The 26,420-nt window shown below is 44.4% G+C and overlaps 1 protein-coding gene across 1 annotated transcript; it reads right to left on the bottom strand.

Moving 5' to 3' along the window:
- Positions 1–64: 64 nt before the first annotated feature.
- LOC130373136 (protein Wnt-10a-like) lies at positions 65–25,541 on the bottom strand. Its single transcript, XM_056579409.1, has 5 exons — positions 25,019–25,541; positions 22,867–23,135; positions 16,775–17,148; positions 504–693; positions 65–348 (listed from the first exon to the last, which is right to left on the bottom strand). Exons 1-5 carry the CDS (start codon positions 25,081–25,083, stop codon positions 65–67), a joined length of 1,182 nt encoding a protein of 393 aa, XP_056435384.1. The 5' UTR covers positions 25,084–25,541.
- Positions 25,542–26,420: the final 879 nt, after the last annotated feature.

Genomic DNA, 26,420 nt, shown 5'->3' with positions numbered 1-26,420 from the left:
AAAATAGTTTCTTGGTGGTGGTGGTGGTGGTGGTGCTTGTCGTTGCCATGGTCACCGTCTCCCTTCACTTGCACACGCTGACCCACTCTGTGATGCGGCACTCGGCACACACCACGTAGCAGCACCAGTGGAACTTGCAGTTGCAGCGCTCGCTGCGTGTCTGCTGCAGGATGTTGTGGCCGCGGCCGCAGCACAGGCTCTCGCAACGGTCCATGCCCGGGCTGGTCTTGTTGCAGATGCGGCCCTGCGTGCCACTGGAGTCGGAGCCCAGGTCTCGCTCGCAGAAGTCGGGGGACTTCTCGAAGTACACCAGGTCGTTGATGCTGGGCTGCTGGCGGCGGCGGTGGGGGTGCGGGTGGTGGTGGTGTTGGTGGTTGTGGTGGGTGGTGGTTGTGGGTGGTTGTTGTTGTTGTTGGGATGGTGGTTGCTGTGGTGGTTGCTGCTACTGCTGCTGCTGTGGTGGTGGCTGTTGCTGCTGTGGTGGTTGCTGTGGTGGTGGTTGCCGTGGTGGGAGTGGTCCAGCTGCCCCGTGTTGCGGTTGTGGGCCTTGATGAGCGTGGCGCTCTGGAAGCGCTCCCTCAGCAGGGATCCCACCACGCGGAACTCAGGGGTCACCTGCCAGCACGTCTTGAGCTGGCAGCTCCCCGACGTACCGTGGCACTTACACTTCCTCCGCATGTTGCTGAGCACCACCTGAGAGAGAGACACCCAAAGAGAGAGAGAGAGAAGGAGAGAGAAGAGAGAGGACAGAGATAGAGGGAGAGAGAGAGAGAGAGAGAGAGAGAGAAGGAGAGAGAAAGAGAGAGAGAGAGAGAGGAGAGAGGGAGAGAGAGAGAGAGAGAAGAGTAAAGAGGGAGGGAGAGAGCAAGGAATGCGGATCAATACATTTGTTTGTTAAAACGCAATGCCACGAATGATGTATTTAACCTTGTTCCAGGGCAGTGCTCCCACAGGGTACTGCCAGGGAGACGGATGGAGGAGGAGATTGAACAAATTGTTCTCAGTTGAAAAGCTGAATCACACACTGTAGACCGATACAAGCACAGCACCGGCAGAAAGAACAATTAGAAATATGCTTTTTTTTCTTACTAATGATGCTAAGTCAATTATTGCCATACTTTATTATCATGAGACCTGTGCCAGCCGCATCCCAAAATGATGAAATCCCAGTGACTTATGTATGCATGAATTATGATCTGCTTTAGGATTTGCTTCTCTATTCATCACTTTTCTGAGCGAGGGGTTCATTTATTTAATTTGAGGGGAATTTGAAGGGATTAATGGCTTTTCATCATGCAACAATTAGGTTCTTCTACCAAGAACAGTGGGGATGTGTGCGTAAAAAGGTAAGTGTAGAAGCTCAGGTGCTCAGCACTGTTATTGTTTATCTTTAGACACCAGCGTCCACACTGTGTATAGTTTGATTTAGAATGCAACTGTAGGCAGCATAACATGAACACTGACACTTATGTCTGTGTAGGACTGAATTATCCTGTTCAGGTTTGATGTTTCCTTTCATCCACTCAGATGACACAACACACACAAACACACGTACACACACAGACACACACACACACACACAACACACACACACACACACCACACACACACACCGCGCACACCACACACACACACACCACACACACACACACACACACACACACACCACACCACACACACACACACACCACATGGATACAGATTCAGAGAAAGACAAAGATCACCCACATCACACACAAATAAACCTAAACTGACACAAAGCTGTCATGAAAAACAAACACATATTAGGTTACACAGAGAGCCAAACATGTACAACGCACACACACAAAAACGTGAATCCCACCCATAAAGGCGCAATGTGTGTGTGTGTGTGTGTGTGTGAGTGTGTGTGTGTGTTGTGGTGTGTGTGTGTGTGTGTGTGTGTGTGTGTGTGTGTGTTGTGTGTGTGTGTGTGTGTGTGTGTGTGTGTATGTGTGTGCGTGTGTGTGTGTGCTTACGAGAGAGAACGAGACAGAAAAAAGAAAGAAGAGAGAGAGAGAGAGAGAGAGGAGAGAGAGAGAGAGAAGAGAGAGAGAGAGAGAGAGAGAGAGAGAGAGAGAGCGATAGGGGCCTCAGATCAAATCCAACCTGATAAGATAGAGTTCTTACTGTGAGAATGTAAACAGAGTATTGAGTTTCTATTCAAGTGCATTGTTTGTATGTTATTTACACACCTATGAGGAAGGTTAAAAATGTATGTGTTTGTGTGTGTGTGTGTGTTTGTGTGTGTGTCTACAAGTGTGTGCACACATGCGTATGCACACGCCTTGCTTGTATGATCTACACACAGCTGGTCATTTCAACGAACTCCAAATAAATTCAAAATAAACGAAGGGAAAAGGCGGAGGTGCTGATCCCCTGAGGGGAGAACCAGGAGACAAGGAGGAGGTGCTGATCCCCTGAGAGGAGAACCAGGAGACAAGGAGGAGGTGCTGACCCCCTGAGAGGAGAACCAGGAGACAATGAGGAGGTGCTGATACCCTGAGGGGAGAACCAGGAGACAACAAGGAGGTGCTGATACCCTGAGGGGAGAACCAGGAGACAACGAGGAGGTGCTGATCCCCTGAGGCGAGAAGCAGGAAAAAAGGCGGAGGTGCTGATCCCCTGAGGGGAGAACCAGGAGATAAGAAGGAGGTGCTGATCCCCTGAGGGAGAACCAGGAGACAAGGAGTATCAGGTCGGACCTGGTCAGACCTGGTCAAGTGTCTGCCACCGCTGTCGTTCCCAAGCATCAATACACTGATGATTGACGAATGAAACGCAAATGCCTGACTCATCCTTTGGAACTAATATATGAACAAAGAGTGAGCAAGAAAGTTTGTATAAAGAAGCCTACAAAAAATGCAGCAAATAAATATATGTGGGGAACTGTATTCTTCACAGTGAGGGATAAGGAGAAAGGATTGATGGACGATTATGATTTTTTTTGAAAAGCTTAAGAAAAGGTAATTGTGTTTTTGTCCTTATTAGGTGAGTGCTGCTTGCAGCGCTCAACTATGTTCTTCATAAGTTTTATTCTTTCTTTCTTTTTTATTCTCTACAAACTTTGGGACCTATCTCCAGTCCTTCCTCAATTTTTCACCTAGAGACCAAATTTTTAAATGTTCAGAATAGCTTGGAATCGCTTTTATACTTTTTAAGATATTCTACTTTTAAAATACTATATTCCTCTGGTACTTCAACTGTTTATGACGTAACCAGTGGCGTCACTAGGCTGTTTCATTCGTTGCTAAAGCCCCGGATATAATTTAATTAGCCCCGAATCTTATTTAAAAAATAAAATAAAAAGAAACGAAAAAAAACGATTTTAAAACATAACCAGACTGTTTACCACCTCAAGTGAATTAATCTATCCTTTCTCCAGTCATATATGTTTATATATATGTTCATATATATATTATTAGGGCTGACAAAAGGAAAAATTAACGCAGATTAATAGTGCTTCTATACTGCCCTTTGACCCGGTGCGTCAATTTCGTTGAAACAAAACGGAGGCAGAGGAGAAGACGCTGCTCGGCCCTGTGAATGGAAAATTCAAGTTTAAACTCCCAGACGGAACTGTAGATAGGAACACCGTTATCTGCAATCTCTGTAGTAAGGAATTGTCCTATCACCGGAGTTCATCAACCCTTAAATATCACCTCAACGCAAAACATTTGGTAGCAAGCTCACAGGTACAAGCTGCCACAGCCCCTAGCTAGCAGCCAGCTAGCAGCCAGAGGCTGGCGCTAGCAGCCAGCCTCGTCAAGCCACACTCGACTGAGATGCATTGAATCCTGAGAGATGGAAATGTTATTAATTTGATCTTAAAATGCACCGTATGTTAATAAAAGACATGTTTTAAATAAAAGAGACATTGAACTTTAAAGTCTATTATGTCTATTATTCATTGAATCACTCATCTGCCATAATTTACTTGAATTAAATTATTTTTAAATACTTTCTCAGAAAAATGTAAGTATGCGATTAATTTAGATTACCATAATTTTCGGATTATAAACTGCGCCTTTTTTCCCATTTTTCGATTCTGCGGCTTGTATAACGGTGCGCTAATCTATGGATTTTTACAGCTAGCGGCCACTAGGGGACCTCCTAAATCGAGAGCAAGATAGACATTACGAGAGCGAGACAGCCATCTCTTTCCCGACAATCCCTTCTGTGCACAAACCCTTTCATATGGTAATTAGGGCTGGCCCGAATTATTCGAATACTCGTTCGGAAAATGAGTATTCAAAGCTTAAATCAGTATTCTGAGCTTCGTTTTTTTTTTCGAAATGCTAACCTTAGCTTAGTTGTTTGTTTGCGTTCGCAGTACAGCGCCGCACCAATGAACTGTGACTGGCTTACTGCAGAGTGAGCGTCTTGGGAGTACCCGTCAATATAATGGATAAATATGGAGTCGTAAGACGATCAATATTCGGTATTTGTTATGGATTTATTGTACAAATTCCCTGAAAAGATGCACATTCCAGGATGAATTGAAAAGCTCCCATAAGGACTGAGATGGCAGAGGACAGAAGATTTGGAACGGAACAACATCTGTTCGCTTTCACAGGGAAAACTAAGGACTTCAACCTACTTAGGCCTACTAATTAACGTTCAAAAGCTATTAAATCTTCAACAAAATATGCAGATACTGTCAAAATCGGTTCCAGGGAGTTTATAGGGATTTTTAACGTTGTTTTTGATGGCTTTTTTTTCTGGAACGAGTATTCGAATGTTCGCTCGGAAAAACCAACGAGTATTCGAAGCCTGAAAAATGGCGTTCGGGCCAGCCCTAATGGTAATTAAACATTAAAACACCTGCGGCTTATAGTCCAGTGCGGCTTATATATGTACACATCATTCAATTTTGCTGCTGCGTCTTATACTCCGGTGCGCCTTATAGTGCGGAAATACAGTAGTTATTCACCGAGCCTGTAATTAGTTAGATTATTTTTTTTAAATCGCTTGACAGCCCTAATATATATATATATATATATATATATATATATATATATATATATCTAAGGTCTGTCTCACTTGTATTCATTTTACTCTGAAACAACTTGAATGGAACTATAGATGGCTGTGGATAAGCACCAGCAGTCAGGAAGCTAGTTAGAGCTATAATAAACTGCGTAATTTGTGTAAAGCATTATGAAGAAATTTACATGGGCAATAAAGCAATTTTTTTTTGCCCTTTCCCTCTGGGCTAAACCTTGGATATTTTTGAAACCTAGAAACGCCCCTGGACGTAACTAAATACATTTTCAACCGTTTATCTTCGTTCAAACCATTTAACAAATCGACACACTTCAATAATATCTAAACGGAATTTCGATATAATTTAAACTTTTTTCAGAATCACAGTTTTAGTTTCATACCGGCTTCATTTTCAGTTGGTCTCATTGATTTACGTTGATGCAGGAGCGTGAGGACGTTCAGCAGTGTTGCCAGATTGGGCAGTTTTTCCCGCTCTATTGGCCTACTTTTGATCACGCACCGGCTCGCTATTCTCTTAAAGACAAACCACACACACACACACACACACACACACACACACACAACACACACACACCCACACACACACACACACACACACCACAACACACACACACACACACACCACACACACAACACACACACACACACACACCAGGGCAGGGCAATACGTGACCTTTCAGATTCTTCAGTTCAATTAATTTTGCATTTCTGCATTTTTAGCAATGCTTTGCGCTTTCATTCAGCTGTCACTTTATCTTCTTTTCTTCTTCTTCTTCTTCTTCTTCTTCTTCTTCTTCTTCTTCTTCTTCTTCTTCTTCTTCTCTTCTTCTTCTTCTTCTTCTTCTTCTCTTCTTCTTCTCTTCTCTCTTCTTCTTCTTCTTCTTCTCTTCTTCTTCTTCTTCTTCTTCTTCTTCTTCTTCTTCTTCTTCTTCTTTTCTTTTTAATCTTCTTCTTATATTTAATGTGCTCAATACTAGTTTACAATTGAAATTCATTATGTATGACATTCTTAAATGAATAGATGCATGTATAATGCCTGTTGAATGGAAAATGTCATCCTGGTGAATGGAAGAATGGGAATGGATAAATGGAAGACAGGAATTCATTTTAAAGGTAAAGTCAGCAGACTACAGCTCACTGTTGACGGTAACATGGCCCTAAGATAAGGAGAGGTGTTTCCTTGTGTAAACCTCCACCAGCCATAATCCCGCCACTTTGTGTTGATTTCAGATTGCACCGTTGGTCTCCAGTTTTTACATCAGGGCCTGCGAACCATGAACCTGCAAGGCCCTAAACACATGGGCAGCCTGTAATCAGGGAGCTCTCTAACCCACTTAAACCTTACAGACACAAACACTAAACCCGCGTCATAACTGCATCCATACCACAGCTCTGGAGAGGAGGTCTTAAACCATGAAATAGAAAGAAGAAAGAGAAACTCACTACCTAGTTAGCTTTTGTATATTAAATGTGTAATTGGAAATGAAAACAGGCTGTTTTGTTCAAAGAGATTATGAAACACAAAGCGCCTGCCCCGGTGCTTAGAAGCCTGCCTCCAAGCCGCTGATTTGCCTTGTGGTTGTGGGCTGCGTTATGTTGTGCTACTGTTGTATTGGGTTTGAGATGCGCTACGTTAAGTAGTGTTGCACGTGGATTCAGGGGAGAAACTACACATGAGAATGAGAGAGTTTGCATCAACACGAGTGAAATCTGGTTTCTAAAAGAAAATGCATATGCACCGTCAAGCTAAGTCATTCAATTTGATGAGAGTGCTATTAGAATGTGACATTATAAGGTATCCTCATCTAAAACATTTTTCCTTTGCGATGTATGAAAAACAAGTGTACACATTTCACACTTTAGCACCTTGTTCCTGACCCACCTTGTTCCTGGTGGACGGACAACCAGATGAATGATTCTGTTTGTTTGCCTCTTCCTACACGTCACACACCTGGGTCTGAGGATGGTTGTGTCCGAGAGCGTGTGTGTTTGTTTGTGTGTGTGTGTGTATGTGTGTGTGGTGTGTGTGTGGTGTGTGTGTGTGTGTGTGTGTGTGGGGGGGGGGGGGCTGTTTGTTTTAATGTGTCATCGCTCCGCTATAATATTATTATTGTTAAACAAAGGGAATATCGAATCCACTCTTATTTTAATACAATTCCTATTCCCTGCGGAGTGTTCTTGTTGATGCTGTATTCTATGTTCTACATCTCATCCAGTGTCCGTATGAATACTATAGAGTGAATGTTGAAAAATGGAAGAGAGAGTGTGTAGGCATCAATGATTAATGTTCAATGTAAGCAGTGTAACCTCAGTGACAGGCCCGGGACTCACGAATGTGTTACCACAATCCCACCTTCTCATCTGAAGTCAAAATCAAACACACCAACAACAATCTAAAGGGGGGGGGTCCTCCGAAACGGGGTTCAAACACACGGTTCCAGTACATTATCCGCGACACTGAGCACACGCACCACGACACAATAACACACAGCAGAGCGGATGTAACTGCCTCCACATTCATTGGTGGACGGGTTACCGACACACATCTGGTGCCTTTTAATTGGCTTGAAGAGTGAGACGGAGGCGTCCATAAAAGCAGCCCCAGACGGAGATCAAACATGTGGTGCTGGGGTGGCGGGTCGGGGCTGCGGGCAATGTCATCCAGAGAGAGAGAGGGAGAGTGGAGAAACCCAGGAAATCCAGGAATAACGTAGCAGAACCCGACACATCAGGCGGGAGCTGAGAGCAGCAGTGGATCAGAGGCACGCCAGCCTGAGCAGGTCGGAGCAGGTCGGGAGTAAGCTCATCTGCTTTGAACTGGAGAGCAGCAGTAGCCTTACCCAGGGCCACATGTCTCTCAGTCGAGCATGAATGCTTGTTTGACATGATCATCATTATTATTCATCCTAAATTGTAGCTATTACAGGATCATTACGGTAAAAATATCAGCTGTGAAGAAGCAAGCCTCTTCAGGGTGAAAGTCCTGGGCTACAAGCTACTAATTCAGCCCTCGACAACAACAAAAGAAGGAAATAACTCTGAGACATTCCAGGTTATCAAATGATCAAAGACTGCTTCATGGTTTGTGTCTAGTTTGATTCTGCATGACAATTTGAAGTTTAGTTAAATTCACAAACCTAACGCTAACTTTTGAACTAAATCGACAATGGTGATATATATTGCTATTGGACAGAACTGGGTCTTCCGGAACTAGCATTACTTAATCACGTAGCAATTATCTACTACAGGGACATAAATCATGGTATACGCTCATCTCGGCAAATAACCCGACGTCATGAAATGGCCCAACTTGTCATCAGTGTTTTGGTTTACACTGCAGTAGAGTAATTGTACTTTATGGACATATTTCTTAAATAACCTTCCCACCCTCATCAGACGGGAACAGGCCTTAATCTCACCGTCTGCTTGTCCCTCCTTCACCATCTCAATGCAGTATAAACGCAGCCTGCACGCTGCCTTGTGTTTATCAGTTCAAAGACGTCTACTTAAGGACTATTAAAGCCCAGCAGAAAGCTCGGGCCGTATCAACAAGCCCCCAACAAACACCACGATGGCACACTAAGCCCAGACATCACTTCAGACAAATCAAACGCCTCGCTTCAAACCAGCAGTTGAAGCGGCACAGAAGCACACGCGCATACACGCAAACACACACATACACACACATACGCACATGCACACAAACACACACACACAAACACACACAAAATGCAGGGACACACACACACACACAAATACACACACACACACACACCACACACACAGACACACACACAAACATACACACACACGCAGGGACACACACACACATACAAACGCACACACATACAGACATACACACACACACACACACACACAAACATATATTCTCTCTCAGCAAATGCTGCCCCCACGCACCATGCGTCCCCTCAAACGTTATGTATACCGAAGACTTATTTTGTGTGCATGTGTGTGTGTGTGTGTGTCTGTATGTGGTGTTTGTATGTGTGTGTTTCCCTTTGTGTGTATGTATGTTTGTGTCTTTGTGTGCGTGTGTTTGTATTTCATACAGAAATACGGACACACACACCCAAATACACACATGCTCATATACAGACACACATTGAGACATACACATATCAAACACACACCTGCACGCATACAGACACACACACACACACACACACACACACACACACACACACACACACACACACCACACACACACACACACACCACACACACCACTACATACTGACACGCATACATACATAGTCATACAAAACACGCAACCACAAATACACAGACCCCCCCCCCCACACACACACACACCACACACACACACACACACACCACACACACACACACACACCCCACACACACACCACACACACACCAACACACACACACACACACACCACACACACAAACCCACACACACACATAAAGTCATGTGCACACTAACACAAACAAACAGTTTGTCACAGACTTATATGCAACTACACCAGTACATAAATTACAGTGACAAATAGCCTCACAGTGAAATATACAGGACGGAGCTTGTGTGTATGAGGCTGAGCATTTGTGCACGTGTGACGTGTGTGTGTGGTAGCTCGTCTGCAGTACCTCAACACTGTTAATTACACACGCTGCCCCGATGTCGTTCAATGCGGTATTCAAGCATTCGTGTGCCGTGTGGGTGTGTTTATGTGTTTTCCAGGAGCGAGAATCTACGTGCAGATGTGTTTGGTTCACCTCTGCATGTCTACTTCTGCCTATGTACAGTATTATGTCTCGGCAGATGCACACGATGTGCAGGCACGCATGTGTGTATTTGCTTTTCTTAAAAGAGCCCATCTGAGCTCTGCCAAAGCGTGTTGTTGCAGAGTGCTGATGGAGGAGAGAAGGTGTCTGCCAATGATGCTATCTCTGATCACAGGATGTTTACGGGCTGTGGAGGCCCTATGAATACACTGTGGGTAAGAATAAGCCTAGGCAGAGGGAATCACAGTGTGGTCGGCGTCTGACGATTAAAGCATTTTGTCTCTTATTAGTCAGGCTGAAGTAGTGGACTTATTAGTGGTCTTATAAGTCAGAATCACTTGATCATAAAACCGGACAAGATTGCTGCTGAGTGTTCGCCGCATGTCTTCAGACATCATGAAGGAACATGTGTTGCTCAGAGCTAAATAAATCCCACCTGCACACGGACACGGACACACACACACACACACACACACACACGCACACACGCACGCACGCACGCACACACACACACACACACACACACACACACACACACACACACACACACACACACACACACACACACACACACACAGATAATACAGACCCCTCCACACACACACACACACACACACACACACACACACACACACACACACACACACACACACACACACACACACACACACACACACACACACACACACACACACACGCACGCACCGCAGCACCAGACACGGGGGTCAGGACGGGGCACATCGCCATAGGACCCATGCCCAGAAGAAAGTGAAAAAGAAAGGCCTTCTCTTCTAAAACAGCCTTCCCCGGACTGATCCCACGGAGGGAATCAGCCCTGGTACCTCCAGGTCATGGTTTCCCTGGGGGAGAGGGGGGCCTGGTGGTCCCCGTCTCCCTGGGGGAGGGGGCCTGGTCAGTACTCGGTCCCGGTCTCCCTAGGGGAGGGGGCCTTCAGGTTAACACCAGCCGAGTGAGTGTCCAGACAGGCTGCGGTTAAAGAACAGCTTCTCCTCAACAGGCCTTAAGTCATCACAGTGGTAATGTATGCAAATGAACCATGGTTAACTTTGATGCATGTTTTCTGTCCCACGCTAGCAAAGTAGTGGGGAGGTCTGTGTGCAGGAAACATGGAGGGAATGAACCATATACTAACCACATTGTAACCATGCAAAACCGGTTGAAGATAGGTGTAGTAGTGCTTTAAATAGTGGAAATATTTAAATATATATAAATATATATGAAGCAGGGATGGGGATAATGATAAGTGCGATAAAAACGTTGCGGGGGGAGGGGGGGTCCTTCTCCTTCCCTCAACCTTTCAGCAGCCGATCATCTGCAGAATCAGCCCCACTGGAGAGCAGTTAGAGGGGGAGGAGCAGAGGGAGGCAGGCAGGGAAGGAGGGAGGGAGGGAAGGAGGGAGGGAAGGAAGGGCAAATCTCTTTCTACTTTCCGCCCTGGTGTTTGAAGTCTAAAATCTTTTGCAGAGTTTTAAACATCTGTTTCCAAACTGCCAGCAGCCACTAATTAGGGCTAAAAACAAGACGGGACGCCGTGAGAACCCAGGGGTGGGCATGAGGCGACATGCACACCCCACTGCAGTGCTGCAGAGAGGAACACACTGCATTCCTCCTGCAGACGGCTTCTATCTGGCGGGGTACGGGACGGGGTCGGGGCGGCATGGTCGGGGAAAGGGGGGACGGGTAGCGCGAAGGATGGAGTGCGCTGGAGGAAGGGGGGTGACAGAGGGCTATTTTGAGGGCCCACCTGCTAGTGTTTGTGTGTTGTCTGTGTGTGTGTGTGTGTGTTTGTTCGTTTCTGCATGTGTTTGTGTTTGTTTGTGTGTGCGCGTTTCTTTGTGCATATGTGTGTTGTGTGTGTGTGTGTGTGTGTGTGTGTGTGTGTGTGTGTGTGTGTGTGTGTGTGTGTGTGTGTGTGTGTGTGTGTGTGTGTGTGTGTGTGTGTGGTGTGTGTGTGGGTGTGTGTGCGTGTGTGTGTGTGTGTGGGTGTGTGGGTGTGTATGTGCATGTTTGTGCGTGTCTGTGTGCGGGCGCATGCAAGCATGTGGTGTGCTTGGGGTTTATGTTTTTTCTCCTCCTGTTTGAAGTGATCAAGGTGAACAGTGCTCGGTGACAGCACCTTAATGAGTCAGACTTTACACACTGCCCGCCCCCAACCTCATTCCTCCCTCTTTTTTCTCTCTATATGGATTCATTTTCTCAAGCCCAAACACTTTATTCTTTAATTAGACAGAGTTCAGTGATTGTTTGGTAAGATCAAATTATTACTGACTGTAGTCTTTATAAGTATCAACCCTTAGTAGCATATCTTGAGAAAGCCTTTCCCTCAGACAACTCACTAAGATGTGTGAACCAGAGGCCAGAACGCAGCGATATTACAATGTTTGAAATCATCTGAATACGCACACAGTATGACTCTGTGCGTATGGCTGTTTTTAAAGCAAGACTTGCTGTCTTAAGTCTCAAACAGTTACTAAATCATCATCATCATCATTATCATCATCATCACTGTTCTCCCAACATATCAACTAATGCTCATCCTAAAACCTGCACATCTAAAGGCCATGCTTCTCAATAGGCCCGACAGAGAGTCCAGAGTCAGTGAATTGGTGATTATAGGAGAGGTGTGCGGGCACGTGTTGCCTGCTCCATTTGAAGATACACCTGCTCTGGCTCAATTAAATGCAGCATTACATAAACATGGATGTGATACGCGTGGTATTTGGAAGTGTCAAGAAGACTGCATAGTTTGAAGATTGTACTTGACAGGACTCGGAGCAAGGTTGTTTAGTAGTTGGGCTGTTTGACTCCAATCCAACGATCTTGATTCAAATCCAAATTTCCCAATTCTTCCTGCAGGCATCCTTGAGCAAGATGCCCTAACCCCTAGCTCCTCACATCTCATCATTCAAATCATTCACAGTCCCTTTCCTAATAGTACAGACTGCCAGTATTCAATGTTTCAGGAGGAACTTAATAAGAGTAATAAGTAATGAATGCATCTTAATGTGGCTTGAGGGTTTCTGTATATATATATATATATATATATATATATATATATATACACACACACAGGCACACGTATACAAATTTGGCTGACATAACGTTTGCGATAAAAAGGGGGCTGTATCTTATGCACATAAATATCGCCATGACAATATAGTTTTGTGTTTGTTTTGAGTAAATTCCTAACATTGCAGGTTATGCAAGAGGAGATCACAGGGGGTCATGCATTCTGTTTGAAGAAGACAGCCATGAGCAGGTAGAGTAGGAAAGTACAAGGCCACTTGTTCACTTCTAACTCTCCAAGGTCCTCCAAGGTCACCGCCCGGTGTCTGATTGGGCTGAACCCATGACTCTCCTAGCCTTGCTCACTGCAAAGATTGTCTCTCCTAAATTAAGGGCGTCGCTTTGATGCTGCTGAGATGCCTGGGACCAAGACGAGCGAACATGAGGTCAGAGAGGTCATGGAGTTGTTCTTTGTTAAACTAGGCTGTAGCCTTTAGATGGTAAACCAAGCAAATATTAAGATACACAGTAAGACCATATTGACCACAGGCTGTTACAGTAGCTATATTAAAGTGGAACGTACACAAAGTAGGGAGTGAAGGTTAATGAAAGTATTTGTCTTCACTGTTTACTACAGTTGACAACAGTGAAGTAATGTTTCTTTCAATTATTACCTCTTTTCCCACTTAGGGAGCAGCCATCATTGATTAATACACAGCCAGTCAACTTACTCTTATCCACCCTGGGGCCAGACAGTACCCTCGCTTCTTTCTTTGACCATTAACATTCCATTTAGTTTTGAAGTTTCACCCTGAATATTCCACGTCTCTGAACTTCCGATATATATGGTTGTGTACATAACTACTTCAAATCACTGTGCTTGAGCTATCATCATGACATGTATTTGTAAGGTATTGAAAAACAATTCTTCCACAAAACCGCCCTCTTTAGCATGCATTGTGTCTATGAGTTATGGCTTCCTGCAACACGCGGTAAAATAAACTCCACTGTACGTTCTTAGATTTCTTTGTTTCAACCGTCTTTGGCTTCATTGTCTTGTCTTGTGCGTCAGTCCTTCAACATATGACACAGCCCGCCCACTAATGGCTTTTCTCACATAAAAATCCATCACTGCAGGTGAGGGATTCTTGGCAAAAACAGCAAATCATTAATCATTCTCATTGACTTAGTACAGAACTCTATCGACCTCATTATGTCGGAATGGAAATTGCTTTGAGGGTTTAACTGCATACTATCTGTTCATTGAGTCAATGGCAATACCCAACATTTAACCCACAGGCTTCTACCTCGTTCTGTTTCATTTACAGTCTGTTTCATTCCTGAGTCCTCATAGCTCTCTTCATAGCCCTGATGTACGTATGGGTGAACTAACATCTGAGCTTTAAGATGGAGACCGCTCTAAAGCAGAGGTTTTCCATGGTCGTTTAAGGGATTAGGGGTAGGGGGTGTTTTTATAACACGGGTATATGAAGCCATTTGAGAAATTGGTAATTGATGATTGGAGCACAGAAGAACAACATATTTTGGTCAGTTGGTAAATGTTCAAAATGGCATATTTTAAACACTTTTATGAGCAGAGAATCTTAAAAAGTCCAGTTTAAACGCTAACTCAACCACATTAAAATTCTACAGTGTCAACTTCCCTTCTGAACTGAGCCTACCAAACTTTAGGTGTGAGAGCGCCCTGAGCCTCTAGGCCGGGAGCAGTCTCGGTTGGCTCCGTCCGGCCATCACTCCCTCCACATTCAGTGTTTTGTCTGCATAATCAAGGATCCAGAAGTAAGCTGATGGAGAGATACAGGCCCAAATTACAAAGGAGGAAGCAAAGAACAATGAGCAATTTTGGGCAGCTCCTTGTCTGTGCAGCACTCTGGTTGCTGGGAGCTATCATGGCTTATCTCTGTCTTTTTACATCTCTATGTCCTCACCCCCAGGGTGGGAGGCGGGGGGGGGGGGTGACGGGGGACGGGGGGGGAACAGGGGGGGGGGGGGGGGCTCAACGCTCCCCCCCCCCCCCCTATCTCTCCATCGCTTTTCTCTTTCCTTTTTACGTTGTCGAGCAGACCTTGCAAACCGATAATTTCTCAGTAGGTTACACATCTGATTGCTGTCCATATGATAAATAAACTTGATTTGATTTGTCTCCAGACGCTGCTGTCACTGAGTCACTGCGCAATGCCACCGCAGTGATGCCTGCCGCCGGATGGTGTTACACATAAAGCAACCTTTAAAGATAAAGGTTTCATTTCTCTGTCATATCGCCCTGCCCTATTGCTCATTATTAAGCCCACTCCTGACGTATAACAAATCAAGTCACATTCCATGCTCCTTTGTGAAGTGTAGACCTCGTTAGTCATTATACTGTACTGGTCGATGAACAACACACAGCCTTAATGTTTTTAAATGATGGCCATCTGTTAAATTAAACGTATTAATTTAAAATACATGATATATATTTGGTTTTAGACGATTTCTTCCAGATTAATCTTGTAATCTTGGACAATGTTTCATACATATTTCTCAGTGTGTCGCACAATGTTGATAATAGCAAAAAACATGTTGAATGTCTAGTCCGAGGTCTTTAGATCGAGGCTATTCTTAATTAAGAAATTAATCCTTTTTCATCATATCTTCAAACGAAAATCACTGCCGTGCACTTCTATCTAAACATTAATTTTAATTAGCCTCAGGTAGTTATAGGAATAAATGATCAATAACAAATCAAGCTACTAGCTTCTGTGTGCATAGATATGCATCTAAGACATAAGAACGCAGTAAAATTGTAATTTTATTGGTCTATATCGCTACAAATTGGGAGACAGCTACTTGCTCTAAACAGCGAGCAGGTCTGACACCTCCCCACCCTGAGGAGGGTCGTTGGCCCGACTCCGTGACGGTCCATCTCGGGCGCGACCTGGCACAGTGCGGTTTGTTTAAACGGGAAACGAAAAAGCACTTCAGAACAGCAAGGTATGACTCGGTGCGGCCAAAGGTGCCAATGGACAAAGGCTAGTGGGTTATTTCTTTCATTGACACAAACAGGGAAACCCGGGGGAGGGAAATGGATATTTCTGACATTTGTCGAGGGAACCCCATAGGCCCAGAAAAGTTCACTTCCGGGCTTTGGGACTCCTGAGTGATTTGCTCTATTGTGGATCTCGCCAACAAAATCAATGTGTGTTATTCGTTGTGGGACATAATCACTGGCCCTCAGGCCCTAAGTACACCCACTCTACAGCTGTTTATCTTCTGTTTTCAGAGCCGTATACAGTGGAAGCTATTGTAAAATCGACAATAGCTCTCTTCACCATCCATCCAGCCAATCATCTAAATTCCCACACGCGTATTGCTGATCAATGTGCTTTATATTACCATCAAGTGATATCATACAACTTTCTCAAATCAAATGTTTTTTGTTAGTTTGTTACTTAATTTGGTAAACAACAGCAGTCGACATAAAACGGAGAAGACAATATAATTTGGCCTTTTAAATTTGTCTTAGAACGAGCTGCTGAACCTCATGAAATCTGTGGATGTGTTTTTTACGACACGAGGGAATGAGTAAAATCCCAATTTGGCCGGGAAACTTGTTCAGCACAGAAAATAATAAAGGGAGAGTGGAACAAACATTTACAAAAAGGCACAGGCAGACATGTTGAGACACACACGCATAGGCGCGCACACACACACACACACACAGCATCAAGTGATTTATGTCTGTGCTCACTTGCAAGAAATGCGGGAGCGACAAAATCCTAAGGCCATTTTCGCAGGAACTGTACCTAATAAAACGTCAGTTACGGATGGTGTGCCTACTGTATAATTTCAGCCCAGCCCCAGACTAAACAACCCACCCCCCCTTGAAAACAACAAACTACTTTTGGCAATCTTCTCAGATTCCTCCCCCCCCCCCCCGCCCCCTACACACTCTTCTTACCTGCCTCCCAACTCTGTTATTGTGCAGCCTCATGCGCGCATGGATGTCCTTGTAGGTCTCACGGGCGTCCAGGAAGTCCTGCGAGAACTTCTCCCCGAACTCCACGTCGGGGCTGCAGCCGCCCCACTCCCAGGAGTCCTGGGGCCCCGGCAGCTCGGCAGGGAAGTGCTCCATCACCCCGTGCACCATGCCCTTGCCCCGGTGGATGGCCTCCATCTGCAGGTGGTGCAGCTTGATGCGGAATGCTTCCTCGTCACCGCGCCGCTTGTCGTCACAGCCGCAAGCCTTCAGCTTGCCCATGGAGCAGGCATTGGCCACGGCGTGCACCACGCCCGCCGCCGCAATGGCGTAGGCAAAGGCGCTCTCACGGAAGCCTGAGGGGGGGGGGGGGGGGGGGGGGGGGGAGGGATTGAAGGGTTATGGGTGAGTGATGACTGGGTGTAAGAGGGATAATCCAGTGAGGGGCAGTATAGTAGGATAGTCCAGGATTGTTGGGCTCCCAATCGAAAAGTCAATCTGCATCCACAGTGGCAATTTGATGGGATGTCCGCAAGTATCTGGATTCACCATAGATTGTAGTGGCAGTATGCTAGAAGATGGTAGGCAATGCTGATGGACATGAAATGGGTCAAAACACGTCTTGAAGTGAGTGGTTATTCTTTCAGTGGAAAACCATAAAAGATATGGTGGTGTATGATAAACATAGCTGCAGAACAAAGCACACTATACACCCGAACTGATAGGTCATGTCATTTGTGGGACCACATCTATATAATCCATCTCTGTGATGCAGCCTACTTTAACTCCAAAACAAACTGTGGTATTTTCAAGGGGACTACAGTTGTGGTGGTTCTTCCTGTATTTATCCTATATTAACGGCAGAAGTAGCATAAACAACCCCCTCTTCCCTTATAAAAGTTTCCGAAGTTAGCTAACTTGGTTCCAAAACCCTAAATCTTGACCGATTTTAAAAACGGTGGCAGAGGAAAAACTTGACTAACTTATTCCTTTCAAGTCTTTTTGCTTAATTGGCTTTTAAAAGCTGGTTCACATGCAGTGTTTCCTACACGTAAAATGATGTTATGCCACAGGTTAGTGAAGCAAGTCAGGAACGTACACAGGGCTACAGTGTGGATGCAGCGAGGAACTTCCAGGACAAAAGTGAAATGAGCAGTTGCCAAACATTTCCGTGCTGCATCTCTGAGGAGCATCTGAAAGTGAGCAGACCTCTCCCATCAGAGCACTCTGTGACATCATGCTCATAAAGAGGCCATGGTCTCCGACCGTCTTCACCACCATGCACAGAGAACAACCAAACCAAATGAGTGTTAGCTGTTTCAAGAATATGTACTGTATACATATTGTCTATACAATAAGACACAATTTGATTAGCATTTATCTACAACATTCTCCTTTTTGGCAGTGCTGCTAAAGATTTGATTTGACTTTATTTGATTTCTTATTATTTGCGGTTATGGTAAGAGCACAAGCAGAGGTAAGGAATGGATAATGTCAGAGGCAGTCTTCACCTCTATAATGAAGATTCTTGCTGGTCCAAAGCGCTAAGCTAGTTGTGCAGCAGTGGTGGCCTGGGCTGGCTGGGCTCTGTTTGTGGTTAGCGAACATCAAAGCATGGCTGACTCATCGTGTATTTGGAAACCTATTTGTAATGAAATACCCACAGAAGCGTGGCTCTTCTCTACATCTCCTCTACTGTATAATATGTCCCTGGAATTGATGAAGATTTAATGGCAATGTATCACTAGCAGGCTGACATTTGGATTACTTTGATGTTTGATGTTACATGATGATGATGATACACACACAAACATCCACACGCACAGGTACACATACTAGGAAGAAGCCATAAGTACATGGGGAATGGGAAGACATTTCCCTCACTGTGTGTTTCTCATTGGACCTCAGTTCAGTGGGTTTCAGCAGGCGCCCTTCAGCTCCTTAAGGAACAGAATCACTGGCAATCGCTTACTGACGGAGAAAATAGGGAAGATTATAATGGAAACTTAAAGAACACATAAGAAGAAACCACTCAGGCTTTATTGCTCACCGCTCGCGGGGAGAAGTGATTCAGGCGGTTTAAATGCTATTTCTCTTTTTAGCAGGGCCTGATCCAGCTTCCTTGATATTCCTATAGAATTGAAACATCTTCTGTTTTGTTCAATTGCATTGTATACATTTCTGAACAACTGTGTTTTGGTATTGACAACTTCTCCCCCTAATCCCCAGTGAGCTGAATGCTTCCTGAGGACAGAACGCAGTCGGAGGAGGCATTCCATTACTTGGACCAGAGAGGGGCATGAAAACACTGTGTGACAACACCAGGGATGTCTCAAGAAAATGAATGTTAAAGTAATAATATAGCCTTAAACACACATTTACATTGTTGTCAAAGGTATATTGATTATGTACAATGCACCCCGGGTGCTATTTTTTGTAATATTGTATTTGCACATGCCACTGGCTGTCGTGTCGTGTAATATCATACATAAATATAGATATTAATCAAATGTAATGTTGCTATATTTAACAACAGGCTTTTAAGTTAATTGTGAAAGCTATATAGATATTTTACAGTATGCTATGATACAACAGTATGCCCCGCGGTCCTGTTGTGACAACTGCTGCGGGATTAGAGAGCTGGTTATTCGGCTGGGAGAGCCAGCAGCGCTAACTTTAGCTTAGCCTGTGCAGTGTTTCCCCCAGCACTGTATGGTTAAGGAGGCCGCCTTAACAACAATAGGGCCCCGCCTTGACTACCAATGTATAAAAATATACAGATATTAGAAAAACGATCTATATATTTTATGAATATTTTTCAATTATTATGCATTAACAAAGTAGAAAACTCTCGTAGGGAAATAAAACATACTTCCATCAGGTATAAAGATAAATAATGCATCAGTAATACTGTTCACAACAATGTTCGTGCCATAAAGCTTTTTGAACGGAATTGATACCCCCCCACACACAAACACGCACACACATTCCGGTATGCAGCTATTACGGAGGCTAGCAAGATTATGCTCAATGTAAAAGCGGTACCCCATGAATTGAATCACGACTGAACTGGGCTATTGAAACCTGGATGGAAGGCCCTATCTGGGCTCCCCGGTGCCAGAGCAGACCAAACGGCCCGGGTGAACGCTGACTACCAGGCCGCTTCCTCCTCCAGCAGGCCACTTCCTCAGCAACTGTACAGAGATCACTGCCTCGCCCCAAGCCCACATAGACCAAGTGCTGAGTTGTTAAATCAAAAATCTATTGACTTAAATAAGGATACATATATTATATAGATATATATATATAACGCAAATGTGTGTGTTTGAGATGTATGTCTATAGGATATTGTGTGCATGTGTGTGTGTGCCTGTGCGTGTGTGTGCATGGGAATGTATGTGTGATATGTGTGTCTATAGGTTTATATACTTATGTGGCAGTTTGGTGTGCGTACTGGTGTGCGTACTGGTGTGCGTGTGTCAGTGTCAGCTGGAGGGGGTAGGAGCGGCACTTATGCTCAGCCCTGAGCCTCATACGAGGAGAGACTGTTTTAGCTCCAGCGTCACTCTGCAGCAGGCCGCGGGACGCCGACCAGCCGGAAGGCCGGGAACAAATCAATCTTACAAATAATTTACCGGTCACGGCACGCCCGGCTGAGCTGATGGCAGAGGAAGTGGCAAAAATAATCAATGATTCAAAGGAAACTGTCACTTTGTGTTACAGAAACCCACTAAACAGGTTTCTGCTTTTGCCGCCGAGAGTTGGGAAAGTGCTGAGAGCAAATTCACAAGCACTTGCACCGGCAAGAAGAGTAGATGCATTAGAGAAGCCCTGGCGAAGGACAGAGAGCTCAGGCAGATCAAGGAAGAGAAGAGGAAGGAAGAGCTTGAGAGAGCGAGAGAGAGAAAGAGTGAGAGCGAGAGAAACAGAGAGCGATTGAGAGGAGAGAGGGAGAGAGAGGGAGTGAGAGAGGCACGGGAGAGAAGGAGAGAGAGAGAGAGAGAGAGAGAGAGAGAGAGAGAGAGAGAGAGAGAGGAGAGAGAGCGAGAGAGAGAGGAAGATAGATCTCTGGCCTGACTGACTTTAGCCTACTTTTTAATGCAGGCTAAACGGGATTGAAGATAAAAGTTCTGCATCAACATGGAGATAAGTGGCCCGAGCCACAGAAGCCCCACCTGTAGTAAAATGAGATACCCAAACAAAGACACCTAGAGGTGGAAGGTACCTGCCACGCTTGGAGCTGTTCATATAATAGCAAAGCGCTGTCTGAGAGAATGTCCATTGATCCCTGTCACAATGGAACACCCTTCAGAACTCTTAACCTGTCTAAATTGAGTCAAGATTTAAAGTTGAATAACCTGGTAATATCTTTGCTTGAAACCAAATTTCTAAAGAAAAACCTGCTAAATTAAAAAGTAGTAAAAAGATTAACACCACTTTTATACACTCACCGCACGCAACGCGAGGATCATGACGTATTAATCTGTGTATTAATCTCTGAGCTATTGTAGGAGAGAACACACGCACAGCAAGTTTTTCAGTTTCTATTTTGTGTTTATATATCAAAGGTTAGGAGTTTCATCACCCGGGGCCAAACAGGGAACCCAGACACCCAACTGCCTCCCTAAATAATGACAAACAGCTTTCAAATGACTCAACTACGCTTGAAAGTTGGAAATTAAGTGTGTGAAGAGATAGATAAACATGTAAAGATACAGCAGTTGTGTTAAGTAAACCCTACAGATTACGATAAATAAACATTGGGCTGAGTTTGTGGAACATCAGATTAGACAGAGTTCATCGCAGGGTGTGCTGTATTCCCACAAGTACATAGTCACCATGGATAATGTTTATGGCTTTTTCCCCGAAATCATGGTCTCTCTGCTGCACTGAAGAAGTACTGACATCATAGTGTCACTATGAGGAAATGTAGTTCTCAAATGCGTCCAAATGCTGTAAAACAACCAGCAGACCAACCAAATACCCAAACAAATATATATCCAATCAAAATAACATAATAATAGATATTCCAAAAAAAGAAGGCTTTGCTGCCTACCTTGGTAATAAAGCAGCAAAAACAACACTGCTCTACACCATCTGTTAGATAAATGTTTTGGCAGCCAGAGATCGTACCAAAACAACTATTAAGACCATCAACCCATCTGACAAGACATCCCACCAACGCAACCATTAAGACCATCAACCCTTCTAACAAGAGATCCCACAAACACAACCATTAAGACCATCAACTCTTCTGACAAGGCATCTCCAGAATGAGTATTCCTGCTTCCTCGCCTGAACTGAAAGTGAGGTCAGTTTGGCGTTGGGATCACCTGCTGCCTGGTCGGTCCAGGTGCTGCCAGTGGGGTCTTCTAAGAACAGCTGTTGTTCAAAGTAAATAACCTGAGATGAGTCCATCTGAAGGGTTTTCGCGGCTCTAAAGATCCTCTTTCATCCATTGTGGTTGACTTGAGATGCTCCGAAAGCACTACAAAGCACTGGGCGGAAACCGATCTGCCCTATAGATTTAGTGGTCTCAAGGTGAGTAAGCGCTTTTGAACTGGGCCGCTCCTTTTGTGTAAAGGCCATTAAAGGACTGTGTGGTGGGCTGGGGAGAAAATACTATACTGTACATAGTGCTGTCTTTTATTGTCACCAGGAGTATGCAAGTCATTGGGAGATACCCTTTAAGCATTATGGCCAGGGGAACAATATGGTTGGATATGTCCTGAAGGGAAACCAAACTCTTTGGAAACCTCCCTGCTGGGGTGTGGTGGACGATATCGTGGGCTGTTAAGGGGGGGCCCTGCTGTTTGCTGTGACATGTAATCTACCTTGACCTATTGAAGGGGCCTTAGTCATGTGAGGGCAAGATGATCAAACATTGTTTACAGCATGCCCGCACACTTCGATTTTACTAAGATCGGTAAAACAATTACTGAAATGAGCAGGGATACTTCTGTTTCCTGCTATCTGACCTGCATAACATCATGCATACATTCAGAATACCCAAAACAAAGCTCTGGAAACAGCTATCCTACCCAACAACATTGTGTGCCAGAGCAAAAGCCCACCTCGTTTGAAGACCACGCTGTCATAGGGGATCTTGTTGCGTGTCTCCAGGCTGGAGCAATTCCAGCGGTGACCTCTGAACTGGTGCTGGCACTCGTGGATGGCGATCTGGATGCCCTGGATGGCGGAGGCTGTGACGTCCGGGTTGCGCATGCAGACGTCCTGCTGGCGGCGGTTCAAGCCCGACAGTGTCAGGCACACTGTGTTGGCGTTGAGGATGGGGTCGATGTTGGGTAGCTTCAGGCCCAGGATCTCGTTGGAGTCCACCACCCTGCACGAAGGGGAGGGACGAGACACCATTCAGAAATCAGTGAAGTGACTTAGGCTTTACAACTTTGAATTCACAATACATATATAATTGTTCCTTTCTATGTTTCTTTTGGTTCTCCCAATTGGCTCAATTAAATTTTAGTTGTGTTGACTCCGGACATTTTAATTTTGCATCTTCTCAAGGGCTTCCAGATGAGATATGCAGAAGCACAGTTTCCTAATGGTCCTCGTTGGTTTAACGCGTTCAATAACCTAATGATTGGCAGACAAAGGTCTGCAGAGGAATGACATGGATGTAATACTGTAATACTGTAATACTGGAGTGTAACACTACAAGGTTCCTCGGATGAAACAGCTGCTATTATCACAATGATTGTTTTAATAGCCATTGTTAAAGGTGCAACTGTGTTAATTACATTCCAGATCAGAATTCTAGCAAATCAGCCATGACACTTAGAGCCAGAGGCGTCTCACCATGCGTGTCTAATCTCAGTGAAATCATAAACACTTTTTATTGATGGCCAATAAACACTACAAATTGAATCCAACAGAAGTGCAGCTGCTCTAACCTTAGATGACCCCTCAACGGTTTCAAATCCACCATGAGGAACCTCTGAGAGCATGCATAGAGTTTGACTCTGTTGTCAGACAATGTGTTTGATGAAAACAGAACAACGCGGTGCTTCTGTTGCACATCAATCATGGCAACAGCAGTAATTGGGCTGTCAACAGTCTCAGAGCTCGGTTATACCTCGTGGAGAAACCCTACTTCACAGACAAAACAGTTACACAGAAAACACTGGCCAGTGGCTGCGCTGATGAAAGGTTTGGGCTGGAGAACGTACTTTTGATTGTTGTTGTGCACAACAGCACACTGACCCACGGAAGATAAACGACCAGACATGCAGATAAACAATCAACACACGCAGAATAGAAGATGAATGCATGTGCATACCTGCACACATGTTCATGTGCGTGCACACAGACAGACACACACCCACACACACACACACACACACACACACACACACACACACACACACACACACACACACACAACACACACACACACACACCACACACACACACACACACACACACACACACACACACACACACACACACACACACACACAAACACACACACACCACACACCCACACACACGGTTAAAACATGATTAAACATGCCCTACCATGAATTAACATTTAATCATTTTCAAGGCTGTGCCGGGACGTTTTGACAGGTATTAAAATGTTAACATTCCTCTCCTTTGTAATTGGGGCTCTGTTCCTACCTGTTGCGCCTGCTTTGTGAAATACTGGTTGCATCAACTATCTTTTCATGTGAGATTTTTCCAGGCAACAATCAAGGTGTTATTGGCGATTTGTTTCATTCTTAATCGTTTCTGTATTTCTCTCTATACTTTTTTTTGTCCTTTTATAAAATGTTCCGTAACCTCTGATTTTTTTCTTTCTTTAGCAAAGATGACATTTCGTTTTCTGCGTTACTTTTCTGAATATAAATAAAATTGGAATCTTCGTTATACATCTATCAGCAGATTTAATGAAATTGCCGCTCTGTAAATCTGCAAAGGTACGAGAACACCTCATGTTTTCATCTGGCCTTTGCAGATGACAACATGAGGTTTCACCCGACAAACATATACATTCAATATATGATTATGTATTCATATATTTTATGATATAATCCTGAATGATATAAATGGCTCGCCGTGCGTAAAGCAAACCTGATGTGCCCTATTTGTATCAATTATTAATTATTGCTTTGAATAGTTTGAAAAGCGTTTAAAGTAATTTTGGAAAGCTGCAATTTGTTGTATTTGGTTAAAGTGTTCCTTGTACTAAAGTTTCATTCAACTCACCCCTTATCCAAAAGACAAACGACTATCAAAGCGCGCAGAGCCACTCTGATGAAAACCATCTCCATGCTCTGAATTCTAGGGTGATTGTTGTTTTAAAAGTTGTGAAAGAAGTGCGAATGATCCGTAATTCAAGTCAAACCACGTCCAATATTCCGTGTTGAAGATGTGCTGTTGGTTTGGTTCGGGGATCGGGTCAACTGGACTGGAGCGGCCGGAGACAGATGCGCTTGGCTGAGCTACGGTGACCGCAGTTCCGGCTGTGATTGGCTGGGGACAGTCATTAAAAAAAACACTCCGTATCACACTCTCAAGTTTTGAATGAACCGAAATTGACAAAATGTAAATCAGATCGCTCGCAGGTGCTGTCTCTCTGGCTCTGTCTCCTGAACACATCCGTGCACGTTCCAAAAACTCGGCCAAGATATTTGCATTGGAGTAACATCCGAGGAGGACGAATTGAGCAGCATTAAGTGTGCTACATGAAGACTTGAGCATCAGAGGAGGACGACTTGAGCAGCATAAGTGCGCTATATGAACACTGGAGCACTAGTGGCGTTCCAGCGCACTGATAGCGCTCCAAACTCCTGCATCCAACTTTGCCAGCCCACTTTTTCTGCGCGTCACTCAGGGAGTAGGAGAGCATCGGGGGAGGTCAAGTGCTCTGTGGAGGGGATAGAAATCACCGGGATAGGGAAGAAACACTTCTGTCTTTATGTAGGTCTACCGTGTCCATAGCCTTTACGCGCTGTGAGGATGCTGGTGTGAAGGACTGGGAACTGTGGCGTAAGATAATGTAAAAAAGCAAAGCGATATTTATTTATTTTTAGAAAATGATAAAGATTATTCATATGCATTTATATATGTATCTATATTATATATATGTATGTATAGATATTATATATATATATTTTAATAATCCCCTTTATAACTACTTTGAATCCAACAACATTTTTTTACACCATTAGTCCGTCGATTAACTTGTAGGCTCTTGTTGAATTTTGAGGTAAAGTTGCTGGCAGACCAAACCCAACCAAATATTAGAAATATTAGTCATCACCTTACGCCTCCCATTTATTTCAATATGTAGACTCTTTCTTTCTGTCAACTTCAACTTTACCTATCTCCTCGTCTGCTTCTTTGTGAAGCAGAGGAGACCTGACGAGCCTTTTCCCGCTCAAACCAGAAACGCTGTCGCCCTGACATCACTTAAGCCTTCACACCTACTTTGATGATCAGGGTGAGCAAGCCTTCATTATCTTCTTTTGCCTCCTTTCTAAGAACAACAACGATGCAAAATTGATGTTGAATGGTGTAGGCTCGTACAGGTTGGTATGGGAGCAATAGAGCCCTGTCAAGAATACGGGACAAGTTCAGTTCCCCTGTTGAGTTGTTCACTTTCCCA

Source organism: Gadus chalcogrammus, chromosome 20 (assembly GCF_026213295.1).
Source record: "Gadus chalcogrammus isolate NIFS_2021 chromosome 20, NIFS_Gcha_1.0, whole genome shotgun sequence".
In the NCBI taxonomy this organism is placed as follows: domain Eukaryota; kingdom Metazoa; phylum Chordata; class Actinopteri; order Gadiformes; family Gadidae; genus Gadus; species Gadus chalcogrammus.
Note: the sequence above shows the minus strand (reverse complement) of the source record. Positions and strands in the feature narration are given on the sequence as shown.